Source organism: Mastomys coucha, unplaced genomic scaffold, assembly GCF_008632895.1.
Source record: "Mastomys coucha isolate ucsf_1 unplaced genomic scaffold, UCSF_Mcou_1 pScaffold9, whole genome shotgun sequence".
Classification (NCBI taxonomy): domain Eukaryota; kingdom Metazoa; phylum Chordata; class Mammalia; order Rodentia; family Muridae; genus Mastomys; species Mastomys coucha.
The window spans coordinates 46,128,860-46,152,872 of NW_022196915.1; the positions used below are offsets into that span (position 1 = coordinate 46,128,860).

A 24,013-nucleotide genomic window follows, 5' to 3' on the forward strand; every position below is an offset into this window, starting at 1 on the left:
GTCCTGGAACTCACTCTGTAGACCAGGCTGGCCTCGAACTCAGAAATACACACCTGTCTCTGCCTCCCAAGTGCTGGGATTAAAGGCGTGCACTGCCACCACCACCCGGCTCGTCGGCCAGTTCTTTATCTGACACCAGAACTTTGCTTGATGCAGGTTACCTCTGTGCATTTCTGAAGCAGTGGCTAGTGAGTGCTTGCTTAGATGAGATCGTTTGATGTCTTCACTTTTCTGTGTGGTGAAAACATAAGTTCTAGTAAATGAGATGGGAGGTCTCATCCAGTGAAGCTACTGAGTCTCTCCGAGGACAACGTCACTAGAAGCAACTGCGGAGCTTTTAGATTTTAGGAGGAACTGGAGAGAGCTAGCTAGCAAAGTAGAAGTACAAATACCTAGTCCCAGCATGCCTTTCTTGCTCTCTTGGGAATATAAAATTTCTGAACTTCTGTGGTGTAATCTGCACTCATTTGAAATATCTTACAGTCTGTCTAAAAAGTGGGGGACATTTACTGATGGAAAAATAGTCACACACTTTCTACAGTGTTTAAGCCGATGGCTCTGATGATTGAGCCCATAAGTGACCTGGACTGTGGGAGGGAGATTGAATGGTCCTCAAGGCTGTGGCTAGGAGGACTTCCGAGTCAGAGGCTCTATCTCCTCTGGCTACCCCACTTTGAACCCACACAATGACCCTTGTTACAGTGTCAGGCCTCCAGTACACAAATCCACACTAATTTCTTGAAGTGGCTCAGCCAGCTGATAAATGGCATACACACACACAAACACACATATATACACACATACACACACACACATATATGCACACATACACACACACACATATACACACATATACACACACATATACACACACATACACACACGCATATACACACACACATACACACACATATACACATACATACACACACATACACACACACATATACACACATATACGCACACATATACACATACACACACATACACACACACATATATGCACACATATACACATACACACACACACACACACACTTGTCTGCAGTTGCTTGAGCTTTCTAGATGCCAAGGGATAAAGTTAGCGGGCTTTGGAATTGTGATTCCTGTTAACTTAGCCTGGTGCGACAGAACGGTGTTCCTGAAGTGTGTATGTTTTACTGTGATACCCAGGACAGACTTCCGTGTATGGCATTGGAATAAGATCCTGCTGGGATCTGAAAAGTGGGTGGCCATAGAGAGAGAAATCAGACTTCCCTGTTAGTCATTTGGGCAAAAAGCGAGCCTCTAAGGACAGGCTGCCATACAGGACTTCACTGAATTACTGCTGGATAAAAACAACAGTGCGATTGCATTCATGGTTCATTGAACTTTCTGGAATTAAAAAAAAAAATCTGGTTATGTCCTGCTTGTGCCTATTCCTCTTGCATTTTGAGTAACAATCATGGCCTCTGAAGGGCAGCCCAGTGTGGTGAGGGTAAATATAAAGGTCTTGGGCAGAAGACTGGAAGTGCATGGAGCAGGTTCTGGCAGCTTTAAACACTTAAACACATTAGGCACCAACAGGGACTCTCTGGAGCATGCCTGAGGAAGGGGAGGGGGCAGAGAGGGCCAGACAAGGCCACTGGGGGAGCATCACAGGGTGAAATTTTACAGGGCTTTTCATGCTTAAAGGGCCAGTCCAAGAACACAAGGGTTGAAAAAAGTTCCCAATGTGTCGGGAGGACTGGAGCCAGCACAGGAGGATGCCTCCCACAGTGCCCACTTTCCCTCCTCCCTCCACACAAATCAACCGACAAGTCTTCACTTTCTCAAAATTTTTTTCTTTATTAATTAAGAAGCACGCATGTTCTTTTCATTTGAGTGTCTTCCAGGGTTAAGAACTGGAAACTGGAGGCTGGAGATGTGGCTAAGCCATTAAGAGCACTGCTGCTCTTCCAGGGAACCAAGTTCAAATCCCAGCACCCACATAGCTCCCAACTGTCTTTAACTCCAAGATCTTATTTTTAAAATTTATTTTATTTATATGAATATACTATAGCTGTCTTCAGATATACCAGAAGAGGGCATTAGATCCCATTATAGATGGTTGTGAGCCACCATGTGGTTGCTGGGATTTGAACTCAGGACCTCTGGAACAGCAGTCAGTGCTCTTAACTGCTGAGCCATCTCTCCAGCCCCAAGCAATTGTTCTAAAAACCTAAGTGAAAAATGACAGTGGCCTTTTAAAACTGCTTTAAGACATAAAAAACTTGGATTTTATTCTCAGCCATTTTGACATGTAAGTCATTTAGAAAAATCATACTTTCCTGGTCTAGTTTGGATTCAAGAGACTGAAAACCCAGCCACTGATTGTCATCTGAACTATAACATAAATTTGCTGTGTGTGTATGTATGTGTGAAGACTGACTTCAGGATGTTTTGAGCAGAATGGACTGCGTCTATGTGGGTAGCTTGCACAGGATTCTGCTTGGACTCATTTGCTGAATCAGGCAAAACCAACTTAGAATCATTTCTAGTGCATGCTCAGTGGCCTCTGATGACAGCCTACCCTGTCATTTCTGAACCGAGGGTTGTAATTCTCACCTCTGAGGGACAAAAGGACATCACATAGCATGTGACAGCTGCACCCATAGATATACCCTCCAACTCCTATTGAGATATTTTTAATCTGTTCAATATAGAGAAATGCATTTATGTAAATAAATACATCACACAGAGGAAGAACCCTAGAAGTAACTTAGGGGCAGGGTTCTTGTTTTATCTTCCACTAGCCTATCAAGAGTTACACTTTGCCTGGGCTAACCTAAATGTCTTTTCAGCTGCCTCTCTCAGTTCCTGATCAGTACTTTCTCTGTGCTGCGCCTGGTAGAGCAGCCTCGTTTCTTTACACTGTGGTTTTATAACCCACAAGGGTTCTCTCATCCTTGGGTCTGTCTCTGACATGACTGGTCATCTGGAGGCTTCTCATGGATGGATCCAGATTCAGGAAATCAGAGTGAGAGCTGGCCTGGGGCTGAATGCTAGAATCTTTGACTGGCCTGCATTGTGTTCCAGCACCACACGCATGCGCTTACACAACTACCGTATCCTCTCCTCAATAACTTTACACTCTGGAACAGTTAATTTCATTGTTAAGTTTAATTTTGACTGATACTGAATCACTTCATCTAACTTTTCTATCCAATTAATTACATGCACATACAGCAAGCACAATATTTGAAGTGTCTAGGTCAACCAACCATCACCAAGGTAAGGAGGTCAGAAGTTCTCTTCCTCAGGACATGGTTTGCGCCTGGTGTTGAACCTCATACACATGAAATTATACAGTGGAATCCTTTGTATCTGCCTTTCCTTCTACATAATGACCACTGTCGTGTCCTTTAATTGTGGTGGGGGGATTTCATTGTAGGATTCCTAATTACCTATACTACTGATGATGGACACCTGGGATATTTTCCATTTTATGCTTTCAAGGACATTTGAAAGGGGCCTCTTGGAGAATGTGCACTCAATTCCTCCAGATGGAGCTTCAGGGGCTGGATTGCCATATTCCAACACACTTGTTTAGAGTTCAGTAGGCAGCCATTTTGACACTTGGGCCCTTTGGGGTAAGCAACAGTTACGATCTGGCCAGCAGGTGAAGGCAAGGGTTGCAAATGTGTGTGAGTGTGTGTGTGTGTGCACATGCGTGTGTGTGCTTGCACGTGTGTGCATGTTGTTTTGTCTGGGCCTGGAGATGGAACTCAGAGCCTCATCCACACTAACTACGTGTCCTACTACTGAGCCACATAAAATCTGGCCCAGGCAGAAAGGTTTTTAATCACAGAAAATAATGTATGAAGAGAAACACTTTTGGAAAGTTGGGGAGAAATCAAAAGCAATTTCTCTGCAAATAACTTAGAAAAATTCAGGATAGATGGGAATATCAGCGTCAGTTCTGTGAGTGATTCTATAATAAACGTTACAGAAATGTTGAGAAACAGGCTATTTAGACTTGCTCTGGAGCAGGTGGTTCTCTGAGTTCAGCCGAGGTACCTTCCCTTTAAACAACCACCCCTCTGGAATCTCAAGTCTAGAGCACTTCATTGCAGCTGACGGAGGTTAGAGGTCAGTCTTCAAGCTTCAAACAATTTTGCTTATGTGTATGGCACACTGTTAATGAGTGAATACCCAAGAGCAGGCCTGAGTGGGGTTGGTGCAAGCAGCTCTGTAAGGGAAGGGTTTGAACCTCTGTTGGTAATACTGACTGTGAAGGTTGGCTTTTACTGTCAACCTGACAGGCCCTAGAATCACCTGGGAAGAATCTTGATGAGGGATCGTCTACATTGGGTTGGATTGTACACATGTCTCTGAGGGATCGTCTATGTTGGGTTGGATTGTGCACATGTCTCTGAGGGATCGTCTACATGAGGTTGGATTGTGCACATGTCTCTGAGGGATCGTCTATGTTGGGTTGGATTGTGCACATGTCTCTGAGGGATCGTCTTAATTAAGTCCACTGATGGAGGAACCAGTCCACTCTGGGTGGGACCGTTCCTTAGGTCTCAGACTGTGTGGAGAAGAAATCACAGTGAGCACAAGCAAGCAAGTCTGCATTTCTTTCTTTCTGTTCCTGACTGTGGATGTCGTGTGACTAGCTATTTGAAGCTCTCGCTCACCTTGCCTTCCTCACAACCGTGGACTAATAACCTGGAACTACAGCTGGAACAAACTCTGTTCTCCCTGAAGCTGCTTTTGTCAGGATATTTTATCACAGCAGCAGAAATGAAGCTGGGACACTGACTGAGCATCTCTTATTAGAAACATCTGCAACCAAGTGCCCCAGAAGGTAGCTTTAGACCATACTTTAGATACTTTCGTAAATCAAATGAAGTTCCATAGTGCAAATTGTCTACTTGTGGCATCAAAGCAGGTTTTACAAGTTTTGGATTTGTATGCCAGGACCACAGATGAGTGTTAGGATGCTTGCCTAGCAAGTGAGAGGCTCTGCCTTTGACTCATAGCACTGCAAACAAAAGAAAAACAAGGGCAGGAAGCATACAGGAGGATCTCTGGGTTTTCAAAATAGATTGTGGAGCATGCACCTGAGAAATAATGACGCCAGGCTAGGGTGTAGCTCACAGCAGGGCACTTGCCTAGAATGTCCAGGATTTAATCCCCATGCTGAAAGAAGGAAAGAATCAAACACATCAATACATGTATTGATGCTGTTCCTGATAGAATTTGAAAAGCTCCCTCCCAATTTGCAGGGATGTGGAGATGAACCCCGGGGTGGGGGTTGGGGGGATATTGATCTAGACACAGTTCTTTCCTTTGGCTGACACATCAAAACCTGGTGTGGTCTTCTAGAGCCTTTTCTCATGAAGGAGGCGTGGTTATGTGGTCACAGTAACTGCTTATGGGTGTGAAAGGGGGATTCCAAAATAAAACATGGCACAGTCTTCTGCTTTAACCAAACATTTATTTGAAATGGGTTTGTGCTGACATACACCAGTTAACAGGATTGTTCAAAGCTACTGATCAATAAAACCAATATACAAGGAGACATCCTTGGCATGGAACTCCCTTCCAGGAGGGAGACTGGCTTCCTAACACCATACTGTCATCATGTAAACAACCAGAGATTAACAGCCCTGAAAGTCACTACACTCCCAGAGAGAGGGAACAAAAACTCACATGTGTCACGAAAGCTCTCAGTTGTCCGCTGGGAGCCAGTTTCATGAGGCCCAGCCAGCTTCCCCCTGCATGGCTAGATTAAGACCCATCCTTGGCAAACAGCAGTGGAGCAATCTCAGAACAGATGGGACAGGGGTTAGGGACACACGGCTCTGCTGATGCCAGAGACACATCCTCGTTGTGGGGTCAGTGACAGGTAGGATGTGGGTCTCTCCCTTGTGGCTGATCCTCGATGTGCAAGCTGCATTGCTTTGGGGAGGGGGGTCCAGATAGAGGAGTCCTGGTGCTGGTCTGCTCTTGGCCATTCCTGGCAAGAAGGGAGAGGGAGCAGGAGCCTCAGGCCTTCCATAGAGTTGATGACTGGGAACCAGGCGAGTCTTTACAGCACAGGGAATCTTTGTAATTGCCATAGGATAATTGTCCATAGTTATGGGATATGCTGTGGGGATCTTGCTGGAAGGAGAGAAACTCCATGACCAGGCAGGTTTCCTCTTTTTTTTTTTTTTTAATTGGTGTGTGCTGTTTGCCCTGTAAGCACTTACCAGCTACCTCTAGGAACACAGCTAGATCCAGTGCAACCTCCTGGCTCTTTAGCATTTCTCCTTCCTACTTCACACAGGAAATCAGAAAATCTTACCTGTACAAAGCTTCTATTTGTTTTATTTTATAGGATCTGGCTTGTGGCCCAGGCTGGCCTCCAACTCCTGATTCGCCTGCCTAAGCGTCCCAGACTGCTAGGATCACAGGCACTACCACCAGGAAGGGCCCCCGGCTTCTGATAAACCCTCTTGACCCCTGCTTTCCAAGGCAGGATTGTTTGGGTAGTGATGCTATTTCAACTTTCTTCTTCCTATTTCTGCCATACATCACAGCCACCTGACACTTTGTTCCTGATTTCTCAAACAAGCAGGTCTCCTTCCTTTCTTGAGCCAGGTCAGAAGAAAGGCCTAGGGGCTAATCCTGTGAGCTGTTTTTCTTGGTCTGCTGCCTGGGAGAGGGAGCAGAGGAGATATCTCAGAGGCAGCGAGAGCAGTCTGAAAAGGAGCCAGCCCGGTGGAAAAAAAAAAGAATCGCTCCTTTGTCTCCTCTCCCTGGGGACTGTTGAGGTGTTCCTAAGGCTAGGCCGGGGCGAGGGTGGGCTGATCTCTCTCCTTGGTCTGCAGCTTCTGATCACTTAGATTTATGTTGCTCCTACACCCTCCTTTTCCCACCCAAGAAAATCATTCATCCTAGTTGAAGGGGGGTGCTTTAAAAATAAACCAGGACACACATAGTCTGAGACTTGGTGTTGGGTAAAGCCAGTGGAAAGGGAAGTGATAGACATGGGTACTGATTTAAAAAAAATGCAGGAATGAAGGATGCCATACACTGTGTTGAGTACTGGTCTTTCTCTTTTAGGGACACTTAATAGCTGCCATGGGAATCCTGGGCCAGTACCACTGCTATCTGTGGAAAACCTTCTATTAAGTCTACCCTGAGTTAATCTCCCCTCTTGTATGCATGCATATATATATATATATATATATATATATATATATATATATATATATATACCAGCCTTGAAGCCAACATAGAATTACCAACACAGCCAACTGATGCACACTTTCTTATTTTGAGGGGCCTTTATTTTAAAATTATAAAAATTATATTTAACTTTCCTATTGTTGTTACATTTGTTAATTTAAGCACATTCATGCAGAGAGTATGACGGGGTGGCCACATCTGTTCTGTTTGTTCTTTGAAATGGAGTCTTCCTATGTAGCCCAGGCTAGCCTAGAACTCACTGTGCAGCCTAGGCTGAACCCTCAGGGCTGGGGTCACAGTGTGCGCCATCACACCAGACCTTTTGGGTTGATCTGATAAACCTATTTCTTTGCTAAGTTTAGGCCTGTTTGGCCAGTTTCCCTGTTTAGTTTTTAAAGACCCCAGGAGAAGAAGGCTACATTTCAAAAGCTGAAATCACTCCTTGAGTTACTTTGGGACAATGACCCTGGGCAGTAATTCCAACCCTGACTGAACTGTGCAGCCCTTTCACGTGTTCCAAACAAAGACTGCCTCCTCTGACGACGGTGTTGTAGACCCTCAACTCACGGCTTAAGGCATCAGGACAAGACTAGCTGATGAAAATCATCTTCCTTACAACTCAAAAGAAAAGCTCATTATTATAACAAGTGAGAAATTACGGATGATAGCTTTATTTAAAAAAATCGATCTGAAAGCCTACATAGCCGTTTACATGGTCAGATTCTTGATACCCAATTTCGATTAAAAAACAAAACAAAACAAAACAGAAACTATTCACTGATTGGGAACATAAGTAGCTCAATGGCAAACACTAGCCTAGCATTCACAAGGCCCTGAGTTCAGCAACACAAACATACAGTGAAACATTTTTCAGGAAGCAAAGAGCATCAGCAGTTCACGGGCAGCTTCAGCACACAATGAGTTCAAAGTCAGTCTGGACTACGTAAGAACTTGTCTTGATCAAGACAACAGCAAAACCATTCATTGCTTCTTGATTAGTCACAATTGATTTTCGCTGTGCATACCTGAAGGCTTGTCAAAGAAAAGAAAATGCTCAGCTGGGCTCTGCTGAAGCCCAGGGTCATTGTCGAGCGCATTTCTTTCTAAATGTTGAATAAGCCTTGTCCCCTTTGCCAGAGCACAGTCATCTACTCCGCTCTTTGTCTTTGTGTTTGCATGAGTGCTGGGAGATAGGAAAAATAATACTGATCTAGAAATCTGGACTGCTCTGCAGTGAGACAGAGCAGATCCATCAGCTCTGCTTCCAGGAGCGTCACACTGAGGACCTCCTGCTAGTTGGTGCTACTCCAGGCTGCCCACACTGCTGCCTTCCCCATAGAGGTAAGGAGCGTAGCAGAATCCAGAACTAAGTTGAAAGGATGCTGGCTGGACTGTTTACAGTTTCAAGAACGGAATCTAGCCAGACATAAGAGCCTTCTGGGAGCCAACTTAGCCCTAAACCCAGTTTAGCTCAACCCAGAGGCAGCCCTGGAAGTGCTGACCAAATCTGACCTGCCAGCTCAAGGGTCACAAACTATTTGACAGGAGTGACATGTCCCACATGACATTTCCACGGAGCTGACAGACAGCATGTGCAACCTAGTCCGGTCCATTCTATTCCCTGAGGAGGGGTTGTGTGTGAGACACTCTGACCTCAATTTAAAGACAGGACAAATGACACAGCTCCCCTGTGGTCCCTGCATAAATAGTATACATCACACACCATGACAGCTGCCTTGCCTAGAAACCCAATTTAGTCATTTGGCTAGGAGAAAGCTTAATCAGGAGAGGAAAAAAAAATAGAAAACCATCCCTCCCAGAAGTGTTTTCTCCTGCCTGTATACCTCATTATTTCAGGGACTGTTTAGTCTATCTCTCAAAAGAAGAAAATATGCCCCGGGAAAATGCACACTGTAAAAAGTCAAAAGACCAGAAAACAAAACAAAACAAATCTCCAAACAAACACTTGCCTTTGCTAATCTGATTTAGGGCCTTCGAGAGAGGACTAGGTGTCCGACAAAAGGCTGAATTTTAATTCAATCTTTCCAAACTGGTTAAGCTCCCAAATGAAAATGAGTAGGGAGTGAAGCCTTCCAGCAAGTGCTCTCTTCCCCTCCTGACATGGTAGCCTTAGCAAAAAAATAAGATTAACTAGGGGAGACCACCTCCCAAACAGGTTTTACAGTTGAAGATGGGGGGAGGGAGCAGTGGTCTCCAACCTGTCAGCTAGGCTGATTGGACAGACGATCTGGCACAGTAATGATGGCATGTGCAGAGGGTACCTCCAATAGCCTGTTCCATCCTCACACTGCTCCATGGGCTGCTGAGGAAATAAATATCAGCCAGGGTGGTCTGCTCAAATCCTCACCCTATACTGCTTTCCTACGGAACCTGCCCTATGACATGACAGAAGACTCCATTAAAGAATTCTTAGAGGAAGAGATATCAATGCTGCACACCTGCCAAGTGACCCCAACAATCCAGACAGGTTGGCGATGGAGAGTTAGAGGACCCAAGTGCTCCAATCAGTGCCCCAAGGATTATCGAGGACCCTCTAGGTAACGAGTAGGTAATGAGTATTTGAGTGGAAGTCACCGATCGAGCATCAGGTAAAGGCAGGATGATCATTCTTTGGGGCAAGACAGAAATTGAGATTTTTTTTCACAAAACAGATCCAAACAGGAGGGCCTGTCCTGATGCAGACAGCTTTGAGGACTACCCTCCTCGAAGACATGATGTTAGCATTGGAGAAAGGTATCGAGATTATTACAGCTCCCAGCAGTATCAGGATGGGTTTCAGATGGGTATGCTGAGATACATATGGGCGCCAGGATAGCTATGACAACAGAGACGGCAGAGACTCCAAGTGTATGACTCCGGGATAGGCAGAAGAGCATTCGGTAGTGGGAACCATAGGGATGATGACTACAGAGAGGTGAGGACCACTATGAAGACAGTTATGACAGAATAGGTGACACCAGAAGTGATTAGTTGTAGGGTGATTATAGGTGTGATAACAGAGGTTCTCCCTCCCTTCTCTCTCTCTCTCTCTCTCTCTCTCTCTCTCTCTCTCTCTCTCTCTCTCTCACACACACACACACACACACACACACACACACACACACACACACAAATCCAAACTGAATGCAAAGCCTCCGAGTACTCCTAAGCAAGATGATTCCTCGCTAGCACCTCCCAGTCCAGTCGAGTGGCTTCTTTCTATCTTTGGAGGGGCAAAGCCTGTTGACACAGCTGCTCGGGAAACAGAAGTAGAAGAGTGGCTAAGGGGGAGCAGGAGACATTGCAGTATCAGCTGGACGAGCCAGAACTAGATGACCGATCCCAGCAGAGACACCTAAGTTGGCTGGGTGAACTCAGGAAAGAACCGTTGAAGACAGGAAGTGAGTCATCGCAGACTGGGGCCTCAGCCATGTGGGGCAGATTATAAAGGAGAGAGCGAGAAGTCTCTAGAAAATGAAGCACTTCATAAAGAAGACTGTCCCTCTCCAACCTCTAAACCTCGAAACCTGATCAGCCTCTAAGAATAATGTCAGCCCCTCCAACAAAGGAGAATGCTGGGGGGGATGTGAAGGGGGGGTAAGCAATGCTCTGCCCCTCCTGCTGGATCTCAGAGCTCAGACACAGAGCAGCTGTCCCTACAAGTGATGGGAAGAAGCATTCAGCCCTTCTGAGGAAGGAGAAAAAAGGAAGGAAACAAAGTAGATGGGGTGAGCATCCCTAAAAGAACATCTCCTGCTGAGGTCCTGGAGATGGAGTGAACAAATACCACAGGACGGAGTTAGATAGGAAAGACAGCAAAGAGGATCAAGATCTTAACCCCAGATCTGCACCTGAGCCAAACAATCCAAGGAGAACCCAGCCTCCAAGTTCAGTTCTGCAAGCAAGCATGCTGCTGTCTCTGTGGATGAGGAAGATGAGAAGGTGGGAGACAGCCATACTAAGTAGACCCCCACATCCTGTGCTCTCTCCTAGTCTCTCTATCCTCATTCTAGAGCAAATCAAACTACTGTCCTGATTTTGTCCCGTCTAAATGCTGTCCTTTCTAAACTTTCAAAAATATCCACATTTTTTTCAAAGCCTTGTCACTTTGGCTATCTCATGTTCTCGGTGATACGGTGAGCCTCCCGAAAGTAGTCTCTACATCATACACCCATCCTCAAAGGCATTTTATCTTGGCCACCACAGGCTGTGGCCTCTGGAATCTCTGCTTTTTTTCAAACAAACCAGCATTCCTGCACCCTCTTCCCCCATGCCGTCTGTGGGTTCCTGCTGTTGTCACCCCTTGGAGAACAGAGTAATTCAAATGATGGACTTGGGGTGGTGCATAAACGAGGAGAGCTGAGTTGGAGGTCTTCTGTCTTGATTGGGGTGACCTAAGGTTTCTGTAAGTTTCCTTCCCTGGAACCCTATGCATGGGTTTAGAATGTGGCTTATACTGTGTGGCTTTCCGTGTAGGGGGGTTGGTTTCTTAACTCCCCTTGAGAATAAAGAAAAATGCAAAGAACTATTGAACAGGGTCCTGGATTCTCCGGCAATACAGGATCCTAACCTGTCTGCTTTGATATGCACCTTTGTAGGAGTCAGCTCTAAAGATGGCAAGTTTTCCTGTTGCAGGAAGTCAGGGTACCTGCAGATTAATGATACTTTGGTCTTAGTGTGCAAGCATTGGTATAGTGTGTTGCAAACATGGGCACAGCAAAGTGCTTATCCTGTGGACTTGATTGGCTAGTAGCTAGGAAGTAGGCTTTTAGAGAGATACCCCCAGCTGAACGAGTTTTTTAAAAACCATTGGCTGTAGACACTTTCCCCTAACAAAAGAAAGCTGCTGAATCCCAATTTCCTACTTTGCTCTCTGTTAAATAAAGCAGGGATGACTTCCTTCCTGCTCCTGAACACGTGTAAAATTTGTGCAAAAGTATTTTTCTATGAAAATGATTTGTAATCTGTAGACATTATTTGGGAGATGTCTTGAGATGTAAAATCCCATCATTGGTTGAGGGTTTTGTTTTGTTTTGTTTTGTTTCTCCCAAATAACTCCAATCTTTAAAGTTGAAAATGAAAAGAGAAAAAAAAAAGGCAGGAAGGAAGAGAGAGAGAAAGGGAGGGGGGCACAGGGAAGGGTGGGGGGAAGAGGACAGGGCAGAGTAGGGGAGGGGAGAGCCTAGGGCACATTCAGTTGGCTTTCTTTTCCTCCCCACAGTTCTACCCCAGCCTCTCTGGGATGCAATTCAGATGTCCACCATGGCTGGCTCGCTGATTTGAGGCACACTTCCTGCTGTTTCTCCCATGTGGTATAATCTTTCAGGATTCCAACTTGCCGGGCACACTAGATTTTCTTACTTGCCTCAGGGAGCAAAGAGAGGTCACTCCCAAGATTCTTGTTAATTGTGCCACCCTGTCCCTTTTCAAGCCATCTCAGCAGCCTGGTCACTTCCCAAGTGAGGATCAGTTTTCTTACTCAATGCAAATCCTATCCTAGGCTTTTCAGTACCCGTTCATCCCTGATGCTGCATCAGCAAGGGGTCAGGAAGCAAAGCGTAGTGGCCTTTCCTTTCCTGGATGCAGCACCTTGTGCTGCTCGGCCGTCTCTGTGCTGCTTTGGTTTCTAAGCTCACACAGCAGCCTGATAGCATGGGGGTACCACATTACCCAGTAACAGGTGCCCAGAGTATTCCCCTTAAGCCTTCCAAAAGTCTAGGGCTTTGGAGTTTGGGAGCCAAAGTAAAGGAAGAAAGGGTGCCGCCAGGCCTGTGACTTCTGAGGGCCCCGCCACATTCTCACATGCAGGCTTGGGGCCCCCAGGTTTTGTTCCAACTCAGAGTTGGGACCTGCAGTGGATAAAGGTGGAAATGGGCACTCCTTTTCTTGTTTTAGAGCCTAAGCCACTGTTCAGAGAGGGCCGTGGGTCTAAAACGTGTTGGATATAGAAAGGAGACCATATCTGGGAGGCTGAGGAATGGCTGAGAGTTTGAGGCTAGCCTGGACTACAAAGTGTGTTTGAGGTTAGATTGGCATACAGTGTAAGACTACATGCTTCAAGAAAATCAACCAGCTCAAAAAAAAAAAAAAATCTGTAGGACAAGGTCTGGTTTCTGCTACAGTGTACATACATGGGCTGATCACAACTGTCTGTCAAGGATAGGGCATGAGAAGTTCCCTGGAGACCTGGTGAAAATGTCCTCTGTGTCTGTCTCCTGAGTCTCATGTCCTTTGTCACCTTCCAGGGAGATCTGGGGTCCTCTTCCTCACTACTCTCTGCCCTGTGCTGTCTCCTTGGCTCACCCCGATTCTAGAATTTAAGGGGGAGGGGGCAGCTTTGTTCTTTCAGTGCACAGACACCATTATAAACTCACTTCCAAACAGTGGGAAGTCTAAAATGTGTTCTGAGCATCCAGGAAGCAGACATCGATTCTGAGAGGCCGCCAGAAGCCTACGGATGATATGGTGTGCGGAGCCTGCCACCCTCACCCACAGGATCCCATTGGAAAAGGACAGCTAAGTAAGGCTTGGTATGGATCAGCCACTTCCCTTCAGTTATGGAGTTATAGGGCAGCAGCTGGGCTGGGCAGGGTTGGGCGGGGCTAGGCAAGAGGAAAGATTTCTGGTATCCATATCTGAATGTACAGAGGAACAAAGACACACGGAACATGGGTGGGTGGCTATCAGCTGTGAGGCACGGCACCCAGGGCCAGCTGTGCAGATTCAAGGGCAACCGCACAAGGGAGCAAAGATGAGACTGCAGGTCTTACCAGCAAGGCATGGGACGCTGGCTGGTGGCCTTGCTGAGGCTGTGGCTCAAAGAGCCAAAGAAATGTTCTCAGGTTCATCCCTCACCCGTAAGTGTTTCTGATTTCACTGCAATCAAGAAGTTTATGCCAACTTCAGACAAACAAAACAGGAATCAAAGTGGGCGAGCAGTCTGCAGAGAGCGAGGCTTGCATGATCTGTGCATGCACCAAACAGGAAGTAAGTGTACCCTGTTCCAATTACACAGGACTGGCCTTTTGTAACATGATGCCCCTTCCCTCTCTCCCAGAACCACTGGTATTGATGTTTGAGCATCGGTGAAACATAGTTTTTAATTTCACACCTCACAAAGCCCAGCTGAAGGCTTCGTAACAACGTAAACAGAAGTAGGGCCAAGCGCTGCAGACAAGCTGGGAGAATGGCTTCCCCTGAGGCTTACGCCCAGGGACTGCACAAGGACAGAGAGCTGCTAACAAACTGGTCGGCTAAGGCCACAGAAATGTGTTCTCTGGTGTCTGGCTGCTGGCGACAGTCTTTTCTGACAAAACTGTTAACACTGCGTGCAACAAACCGAATCTCTTTCCTTGGAGCCATCAGGAAACTTTGCCTCTTATTTCTTCCTTGAATTCTCTTTGGTGGTGTCATAAGCACGGACTATTTCCTCCTGTGTAACAGCTCCGTGTTCTTCTTGAGAAAAGGCATACCCATCTACGGAAACACACAGGAAGAAGTGTTAGCGGGAGACGTAGGGACCATTCTAGACTTCCCTGGAAGACCCCATTGACTGGGTGGTCATGGGACTTTCTTAGCTTTGGACACAGAGACTCTAGATGAAGAGGTCTGCAAAAGCAAAGGGGGCTATGACCAAGAGAGATGGCTCGGGAGCTGACCAAACTGGGATGGGAATGGTTCAGAACAGAAGGAGTTTGCTCCTCTGTTCTAGCAAAATACCGTAGACTTGGTGAAGTATGAACTGGAAGTTTTGTTTATAGTTCTGGAGGTTGGGGGTCCAATACCAAGAGGCAGATCCTGGTGATGATTTCTTTACTGCAACATAACATGGAGAGATATCACCCCACTCCTGGGTGACATTAATCCACTGGCCGGAATAGAGCTCATGTGACTCTGTTACCCTTAAAACTTCCCTCTTGCTGGGCAGTGGTGATGCATGCCTTTAATTTCAGCCCTTGGGAGGCAGAGGCAGGCAGATTTCTGAGTTTGAGGCCAGCCTGGTCTACAGAGTGAGTTCCAGGATAGCCAGGGCTATACAGAGAAACCCTGTCTCGAACCCCCCTACCCCCCAAAAAAGGGCTTCCCTCTCAGTTCCATCACCACAATGATTCCATGCCCACATGTGTTATGGAGGACATTCAAATCACAGCAGTACATTTTCTAATTCTTAGGGGCACAGTGTGGAAAACGCAAACATGGGTTAGTGGGCCGTGACCCCACTATCCTACCACTGATCAAGAGGAAAGGTCCTGACCAGCCTACTGCTTTTATGAGGTCATAAACATGTCAGGAAAAACATCCCTAGTAAAGCCAGCAAAGCACACAGTTTATAAAGAGTTCCAGGCTATGAATTGGACTAGTTCTGGCTGGTAAGCAAATGAAGCAATGCCATGTTCACAATATGGCCAAGCTGAACAGGTAATGCCATGTTTACAATATGGCCGAGCCGAACAGGGCGATAACAAAACCAGTCCCACCACGGTTCTACACACTGCATGAAAATGGCTTGAAGACTCCACCCATTGACACATGACACTATGCTCCCACTCACAGCTCAGGAAAGTAAGGCCCAGAGACATGTTTCACTTGCCCGAAGTCACAGACTGAGTGAGTGGTGGAGCTGGGAAGCAAAGCTGGGCAGTGTGAGCCGCTTTCTTATGACAGACAACTCCTGCTGTGGCAGAGAGAGAAGTCCCATTGCACAGTTAGATGTCCTGGCCGGAAGACAGCACAGTCAAACCTGATGTTTGTAAAGGCATCCTGTCTTCCAATCTGTGCTTTATCAATGGAGCTGTCTGATAATCGGCACAGTATTTTTAAACATTTTTCTTTGTTACAGTGTGGGGGATAGAACCCAGGGCCTCCTGCATCTTCGGAAACTGCTCTGGATCATAACTCCCCCCACCCCATCCCTGGGTGGGGATATTTATATTCTTTAAAAAGGGGAAAAGGAAATCAGAAAATGTGGGCAGCTGTCAGTTGGTTAATTGGGTTGTTAGGGTTTTCAGTTGTCTGACAGAGAATAAAGTCTGCAGGAGGTGAAGAAGCAGTCACAGGCAGGGAGGCTGACAGAAGGCAGTGGGGAAGACTCCAGGTTCATTTGCGTGACAAAACCTCAGAATCCACGTCCCCAGACTGGCTTCCCACCCTTCAGGAGAGTGATCCTGCCAGCTACTGCCCAGAAAGCCTAAAGGCGTGGGTGGGCACCAATGATTCCTACGCAGAGTGGGTTGGGGATTCCCTCGGATGCTGAGTCTGTGCAGAAGGGAGAAGACTGCAGAAGAGGCAGCCATGGGAGAGAGGATGGAGTCAGAGAGACAGATCAGTGAAGGCAGGAAGGTCACACCAGTGTGAGCACAGATGACAGACACGCCTGCCTGCTGCCCATTCCCAACAAGCAGGAATCCCCCCAAACAGGAAGCCTGACCACACGGGAAGCAGCTCCCCATGCAGCACGTGCTTGGTGTGCAAGTTGGGGAAATGACTTTGGTCTCTGGAACCCCACTAAAGGTAGGTCTCTCTGTCTCCTCCGTTCAGGTCCCTGCTCTGACCACACACAAGGTGTGCTTTGTGACACATTCTTACATCAGTCCAAGAGAATGGCTTTTCCTTGGAGCGATTCAAAGCAAAATCGAGTAAAAGAAAACCAGTATGCCTTTTGGTAGCAAGTCTGCTTGCCACCGTTAAAGTCAACAATGTTCATTCTCCAGTATTCTAACAAGGAAAGGTTTGTGTGTCCTTGAGGGTCATCAGTCCCAGCAGCTGTCCCTGGATGGGATGTACTGCTGGAATGATGCCTCTGGTTTGCAATGTGGCTGTGACTGCTGCAACCCATGAGCAGAGACCCTTCAATATGAAGGAAGTCATTGTGATCAAGGGCAGGCCTCCCAGAGAGAATCTAGAAATATTTTTGAGGCAAGAGGGCCTGTGGGTTCTCTCTGAGAAGATGGCATTGTCAGTTGGCTGGGCACCTATCTTGGGTGATGACCAGATGGATGGAGTGCTAGGGGCACAAAAGGGAACGTCTTGTCCTTGCTTGGCCATTACTAGGCTTTGTAATGTTGGATTCGTGAAGCTCTGGGTTTGGGCTTGCTTCTATGTGAGATAAAATGGCTTCGGACAAGGCCTGCCCTGTAGCTTCAGCTCTTCCCAAGGGATGCAGGATGCACCTGTGGCTGATCATACTAAGGCTTCAGCCATGCCCTGCCCTGATTCATGCTAGTTCACTCTGCATAGAGGGTGAGGCCTCTGCATGAAAGTCATAGAGGAGCCTGTCTCGACTGTCAGTCCAATTTGAAAGATTGCTAATCCTTTTAGGCCTTTGGGGTGTGTTTGTGTGTGTGTGTGTGTGTGTGTGTGTGTGTGTGTGTGTATAGGGAGTTATGGATGAAAGTTATAAATGAATGTTAACACATTAAAAATAAACATTATTAGGGTTTTCAAAACACAAGTAAATGAATAATGAAGGGGTATCCTTTTGGACATCATCTAACTCACTCTGGAAGAGTCTCCATTTCATGGGGTACTGTGGGCTGGCAAGGGGTTGCCTCAGTAACTCTGGATGAAGGTTTCTAGGCTTCTCATCAGAAAGGTAGGCAAACGCTCTCATCCTGTCCTGTTTTCAGGTGAGCAGTGCATGACCAAATGCCCCTCTGGAGGCAGAAGGATATAGCAAATTCAAAGCCAGATGGGGCAAAAGTTGAGAACCTATCTCAGGATGGAAAGTGAAAAAGAGGGTAGGGACTCTAGATGAGCCGCAGAGAATGTGCCTGCCATAAGTTCTGCTTCACCCTCGAGTACAAAAACTAAAGGAAGGAAGGAAGAGGGTGTGCTGAGAGATTTATCCTGGGAACCGGTAAGGGTTTCCCTGACAGAAAATTTCTCCTCTTAAAAACAAGATCTGATGAGAGTTAGGCTGTCAGAAAAAAGATGGACGACGGGACTGGGGTGGGGATGGGGGTGCCACTCATGGACTCCACCGGGCAGCTCCTAAGCCTGACCAGGAAGCAGATTTCTTTCTAGGTTATTGGGGGAACATCCCTATGGGGAGTCAGGGGAAGCTCCAGCCCTCTGCACTTTCCACTTCTGGTCATCTTCAGGAAGTCCTGATGGGGAGATGGGGACCAGGAGAAGCATTTTTTGACCCTCTTGTGAGCCTTCCTGGCTCCTGCTTCTAGACCGAGTGCTGTGTGGTTTAATTCTTAGTTGTTTTGTCTTGTTAGGGAGGGGCATCTGTCGAAGCAGATGAAGTTAAGTCATCCCCGTCCCATCCACTCACAATTTCAGAATAAAATTCCTTTGAACTTGAGATCTGATCACGGCTTACTAAAAGGAGAGTTTTGGAGAGGATGTAAACCAATTGTGCTGATGAGGACGTTTAGACTGTGCAAGAAACACTGATCTCAGTTATTGATACTGCACACTGGCAGGTCGTAAGAACTGTATTCATCTATTTTGTGTTGCTATAAAGAAACATTCAAAGGTGAGAACCTTATAAAGCAGGAAGATTTATTTCAAGTCACAGACTTGGAAGCTAAAGATTGAGGGACCATATCTAGTGGACTTACTGGTAGGATCCCAATACAGCACAAGGCAGCACATGACAAGAGACGGGGATGTGCATGTGGCTTCTGATCTCTCTCCTTTCTCTTCTCTCTCTTCTCTCCTCTCTCTCTCTCCTCTCTCTCCTTTCTCTTTCTCCCTCCTCTCTCTCTCCCTCTCTCTCCCCCTCTCTCCTCTCTCCTTTCTTTTCTCTCTCTCCTCTCTCTCTTCTCTCTCCTCTCCCTCCTTTCTCTTTCTCTCTCCTCTCTCTCTCTGTCTCTCTGTGTCTTTGTCTCTCTCTTCTCTCCTTATGTGGTTGCGCAATTCAGTTTTAAGGGTTCTGCCATGATGACTGAGCCCAATTAGAATCATTGCTAAAGGTTCTGACTTAAATTAATTTTCTGTCCCTTATACAAACTATGGTGACAACTGAGCACTGAATATTAGAGTCTCTCAGGTTCCCAGTGAGGCTGAGGTCTGACAGCAAGACAGCTGGACAGGGACATTCAAGGCTCGGAGAAATTACAGAGCCCTTCTTAGTCTCAGAGTTCTGAGCACTTGAAAGTCTCGTCATGAATGGCAGGGACATTCTAAGTTGTTTAATAGGCTCTAGGAGAACTCATTAAGGGCTTAAATTTTAAATATTTTATTTATTGTTATTTTATGTGTATGAGTGTTTGTCTAAATGTGTGTCTAGGTACACCGTGTGCCTGAAGAGGCCAGAAGAACTATCAGATTCTCTGGGATTGGAGACACAGATGGTAGTGAGCCACTATGTGGGTGATAAATATTGAAGATGGCTCCTCTGCAAGAGTAGCTAGTGTTCTTAACTGCTGAGCCATCTCGCTAGCCCTCCATAAAGTGTCTTTGTAACTGGGACATGACTTTAGAAGCAGTCATATGTCTTGTTCAGTAAACCTTTTTTGCCTTTCAAGTGTTGACTTAAAAAAAAAAAAAAGAGGTCATTGTTAAGACAGTTGTAGCTGTCCCCTGGATGCTAAATGTACTGTATATGGACGTATGTAATTGGTTTGGCACTGAAGAATGAACCTAGGCCTTGTGCATGCTAAAGAAGAGATCCGACACCAGGCCTTGCCTCCAGCCCTCATCTCACTGTTTATTTTGAGACAGGGTCTCAATGAGTTTCCCAGGCTGGCCTTGAACTCATTTTGTAGCTCAAGTGGCTTTGGGCTTGTGATCCTCCTGCCTCAGTCTCCTTGCCTGGTTGCGCATACTCTTCCTGCGATTATTTTCAGACATTCCTTTGGCAAGCACCATGGTCCACAGTGTGAATACAACCATCCTAAAGGCTTTATACACTTCATGTGATAGTGTATAAGGATGTATTATCCTTAATATATATTATACTTAATATTAACATGCACACATATGTGTGTGTATATATACATATACTTAAATATATTATATATAATTATAATATATTAAATATATTATAATATATAATTAAATATATATACATATATATGTGTGTGTATATATATGTGTATATATGTGTGTGTGTATATATATATATATATATATGTATATATATATATATATATTTTGCCTTCCCAACAACCTCGGCTGGGTTCTCACAGTGTTCCCAATTTTATAGATATGGATACAGGATAGCAGTGTGAGGGGGGACCCTTACAGACTGCTTTCTTTGGAAGATCCCATCAATCCTCATACCTTGACCTTCACCTTAGGTCAGAGGCTATGGCTGTGACCTGGGTCCCTTGGCAGTGACCTAAAAGCCATAGCACCACAAGCTGATGCATATGGATGCTCTCTGTCTTGGGCTCCTAATTCTGTGCCCTCCCGGATATGCTATACCCCTCCTAGGGACTTTGGGAAATAAGGAAAAGGACTGGGGCGCTGTCAAGTGACAGCTCCACTGGGAACGTCTCTGTTGACAGGCAGAGAGCTCAGCTGAACGGCCCAGCAGATGGACCATCAGTACTTGCTCTTGGTGATCACCCAACTTCAACGTTCAGAAAGTAAACGTTCTCATGCTTCCAGGTCTGGCAGCTATGCCTGGCTCTCATCCTGCAGCCTGCCATCCATTGCTGCCCACTGTCACTTACGGCTGACACACTGCTGGATGGAGCCTGTTCGGAAAAGGGTCGGAGGTGTCTTCCTGCTGAGCCTCTTGATCAGACGGTCACGCTCATTCATCCTGCAAGAGAGCGAAGAGGATCAGGACTCAGGTCACCCCAACACCTCTTTGAGGGATCCATATAGCTTCAGACTAAGAGAAGTGACAAAGTAGCCTCCTGTGTCTAGAAGGTTTGTTTGTTCCTCCCAGAGGCACCAGGCAATACATACACCCTTTTCCTACCAGGCAGATTTATCTCTATCTCCCTCCTTTGCCTCTCTCCATGTTGAAGCCCAAACCCAGGCTAGGATTATACTTGGAGACTAGATCTGTACAGAGGGCACAATGACATACAGATGGGTCCTGATCCTTATAAAGAAAGACAATCAGGACTCAGACACATGCAGAGGGAAGTCCATGTGAGTACCCAGACAGAAGGCAAGGAGCTACTGCAGCCAGCAACCCTATGCACATTTCCAGCTTAGCGTTGCGTCTCCTTAACAGAGATGCACCAGCCCTCATTGTATGGCGGGCACCCTTAGTTGAGGCAGATGGAGCGCCAGCAGGCAAGTCCACCACCCCCACAGTTTGCAGAATAACTGATGCTGATAACAGCCCTTTCTCGTACCCAAAATATCAATAACAAAGACTGGAACCAACTTCATTAAAGTTAAAACCCTTAAACTGGGCACAGTGGTGCACACCTGTAGTTCCAGCTACTCAGGCTGAGACCTGAGCATCACTTCTACCCTGGGAATTTGAGGCCAGTGTGGGCAAAAGAGCCAGCGTAGCGAGATCCAATCTAAACTAAACCAAACAAAAGACCAAAAACCAAGTGAGGCTGGGGAGATGGCTCAGTGGTCAAGAGCATCCCTTGCTCTTGCAGAGGACCAGAGTTCAGTTCATTCATTCAAGTCCTTTGCTTATGATTCAGTTGTGTTGTTTATCTTTCTGCTGTTCATTTATAGGAGTTTCTTATAGATGCTAGGTCACATAATGGTTCATAAGCTCCCATAACTACAGTTCCAAGAGATCTGATACCCTCATCTGTCCTTGGGCACCAAGCATATATGTGGCATACATATAGGTCAAATACTCACACATGAAATTTTTAAAATTAAAAAAAAAATTAAAATACATCAAAGGACATTACAAAAGAGCAAGATGCAACTACAAAATGGGAGAAACATTTGCTAATCAATTATATCTGATAAGGACCTGATACCCAGAATATATAAGAAACCCCTATGCATGAATAACAAAAATGTAAACAAGACAACTGAAACATGAACAAAGGACTTGGGTGCATTTTTGTATAGTGAAGAAGCACACTGGTCAGCATGTCCATGCAAAGATTTCTAACATATTCATGACTAATCAACACCATGGTGAGACAGTTGTTCACACCCACGAGGACAGCTATGAAAACAGCAAACAATATAAACTTTTAGGAAGAGACAAGGGTTGGAGATGGTGTGAAGAAACTGGAACCCTCTTCGAGCACTGATGGGACTACAAGATGGTGAAACCACCACCCCCTAGAAAGTCAACCTGAATCAACAATATCTCCTAGATGCTCTACTACCAGACAAGAGGAATTCAGCCACAATTCACGATATACACAGACATTCTTTAAAAGCTTACCCCATCCCAAAGGCTAGGCATGAGTATATAAAATTTCCAGAGTAGGTAAATGCATGGAGATAGAAACCTACAACGTGTGGATGCCAGTGGCTGCAGGGCAGGAGGTGCAGGAGCAGAGGGGAGGGGGAGTGTTGAGAGCAAGATGGGTTCCCTTTAGGGAGACACGTCCTGAGATGCCTGCAAGGCCTCATAATATCGTGAATGCAAATGCCACCAAACTGTAGACCGTAAAATGACAAATTCTAAGTTATATGCATTTTATCACAGCTGAAAAGAGTAAAATTCAATTTTAAAGAGGAAGAAACAGGTCTTGACTCCAGACCAATTCCTTCCTATTCTCCAGAAGGCTGGCACGTCTGCAGCTCATTTCTTCAGCATTGCGGGGGTGTTGAAGTAAAGTGATGTCTTTGATTATGTTCCCCTTTCCCCGTTGCTGGCACAAACAGGTATGCTAGCCAGGCTCTACTGGTATGGAAGGTGTTAGGTAAACATGAACTCAGACTAGCTATGAGCTACGTGCGGTCTTGGTGCCTCCCCAATAATGACTGTGAAACTGAAGCTCCAACAAGTCCTCACAAACGGGCCCTTTTTAGAAGCTGACATAACTTGGAGGAGGTGTTATGTTTCTGTCCTGGAAAATAAGCAGTCGGAGGAAGGAGGAGCACACTGGGAAGGGTTGTGCTGGGGAAAAACAAGCTCTCCTGTCCACATTTCTGCTAGGAAGTGCTTTCCCTCCCCAAAAGAATCACACAAGACTGGAAATCACCTAGCTGCCTAGGTGCGGGAGTGCAATGAAGTCAGTGACTACTAGTCTGTCTTTGTCTCCCTGCAGCAGATCCCACAGCTGCTGCTGAGACTGGAAGAAGCCAAAACAAAATCCCAAACAGATTAGTAGTTTTAGTCGCTCATTTTTATATTAGCTGCTGGGCATCCTTGAAAGCATCAATGTACAGGGCTTGCCTAACAGGCTCAAGGCCCTGGGTTCACCCCCAGCACCCCTCAAAACAAGAAGCAACAACAAGGACAAAACAGAGAGGACTGTGATAGACCCTTCCCTTTAGGCAGGGCTGACACCCACCGACTCAGGAGGCATTGGAAGTCCCATGTGCCTCATGTGACAGCTGTTCTTGGTTGTCAACTTGACTGTATCTGGAATGAACTAAAACCCAGAAATGGGGGCAGAGCACACCTGTGAGGGGTTTTTGCTTAATTTGAAATGGAAAGATCCACTTCTAATCTGGATCTTTGAGGTGGGAAGACAAATCTTTAATTCAGATTTGTTGAAGTGGAAGACACACCTTTAATCCAGGTCTTTAGTCCAGATCTACTTTGGACCATGCCTCCTTCTAGAAACCTATAGAAGGACATGGAAACAGAAGGCCTTTGCCCATTGCCTGCTTGGTATTGCCCTGCTAACAAGTCCAGGCCCTCACTAGCATTAGAGCCTACTTCTTGGGGATTCTGCTGTATAGCAAAGACAAATTGGACCACGGCCAGTAAGTCATTTTATATATATATATATATATA

At 46.0% G+C, this 24,013-nt stretch overlaps 1 protein-coding gene and 1 pseudogene across 9 annotated transcripts in view; one reads left to right on the forward strand and one right to left on the reverse strand.

Annotated features, from left to right (window-relative positions):
* Positions 1-7,855: 7,855 nt before the first annotated feature.
* Positions 7,856-24,013, reverse strand: part of Atp8a2 (ATPase phospholipid transporting 8A2) — a 554,904-nt gene continuing 538,746 nt past the window's right edge. For 7 of the 9 annotated variants that reach the window (XM_031362598.1, XM_031362599.1, XM_031362594.1 and 4 more), the window contains 2 exons: positions 20,832-20,923; positions 14,441-14,679 (listed from right to left, as the gene is read on the reverse strand). In XM_031362598.1, the coding sequence (XP_031218458.1) occupies positions 14,582-14,679; positions 20,832-20,923 (190 nt within the window). In that variant the 3' untranslated portion in view covers positions 14,441-14,581. Of the gene's footprint in view, positions 14,680-20,831; positions 20,924-24,013 lie in introns of all 9 variants that reach the window. The other 2 variants (XM_031362595.1, XM_031362603.1) reach the window with 1 other exon arrangement.
* LOC116084160 lies at positions 9,466-11,169 on the forward strand (annotated as a pseudogene).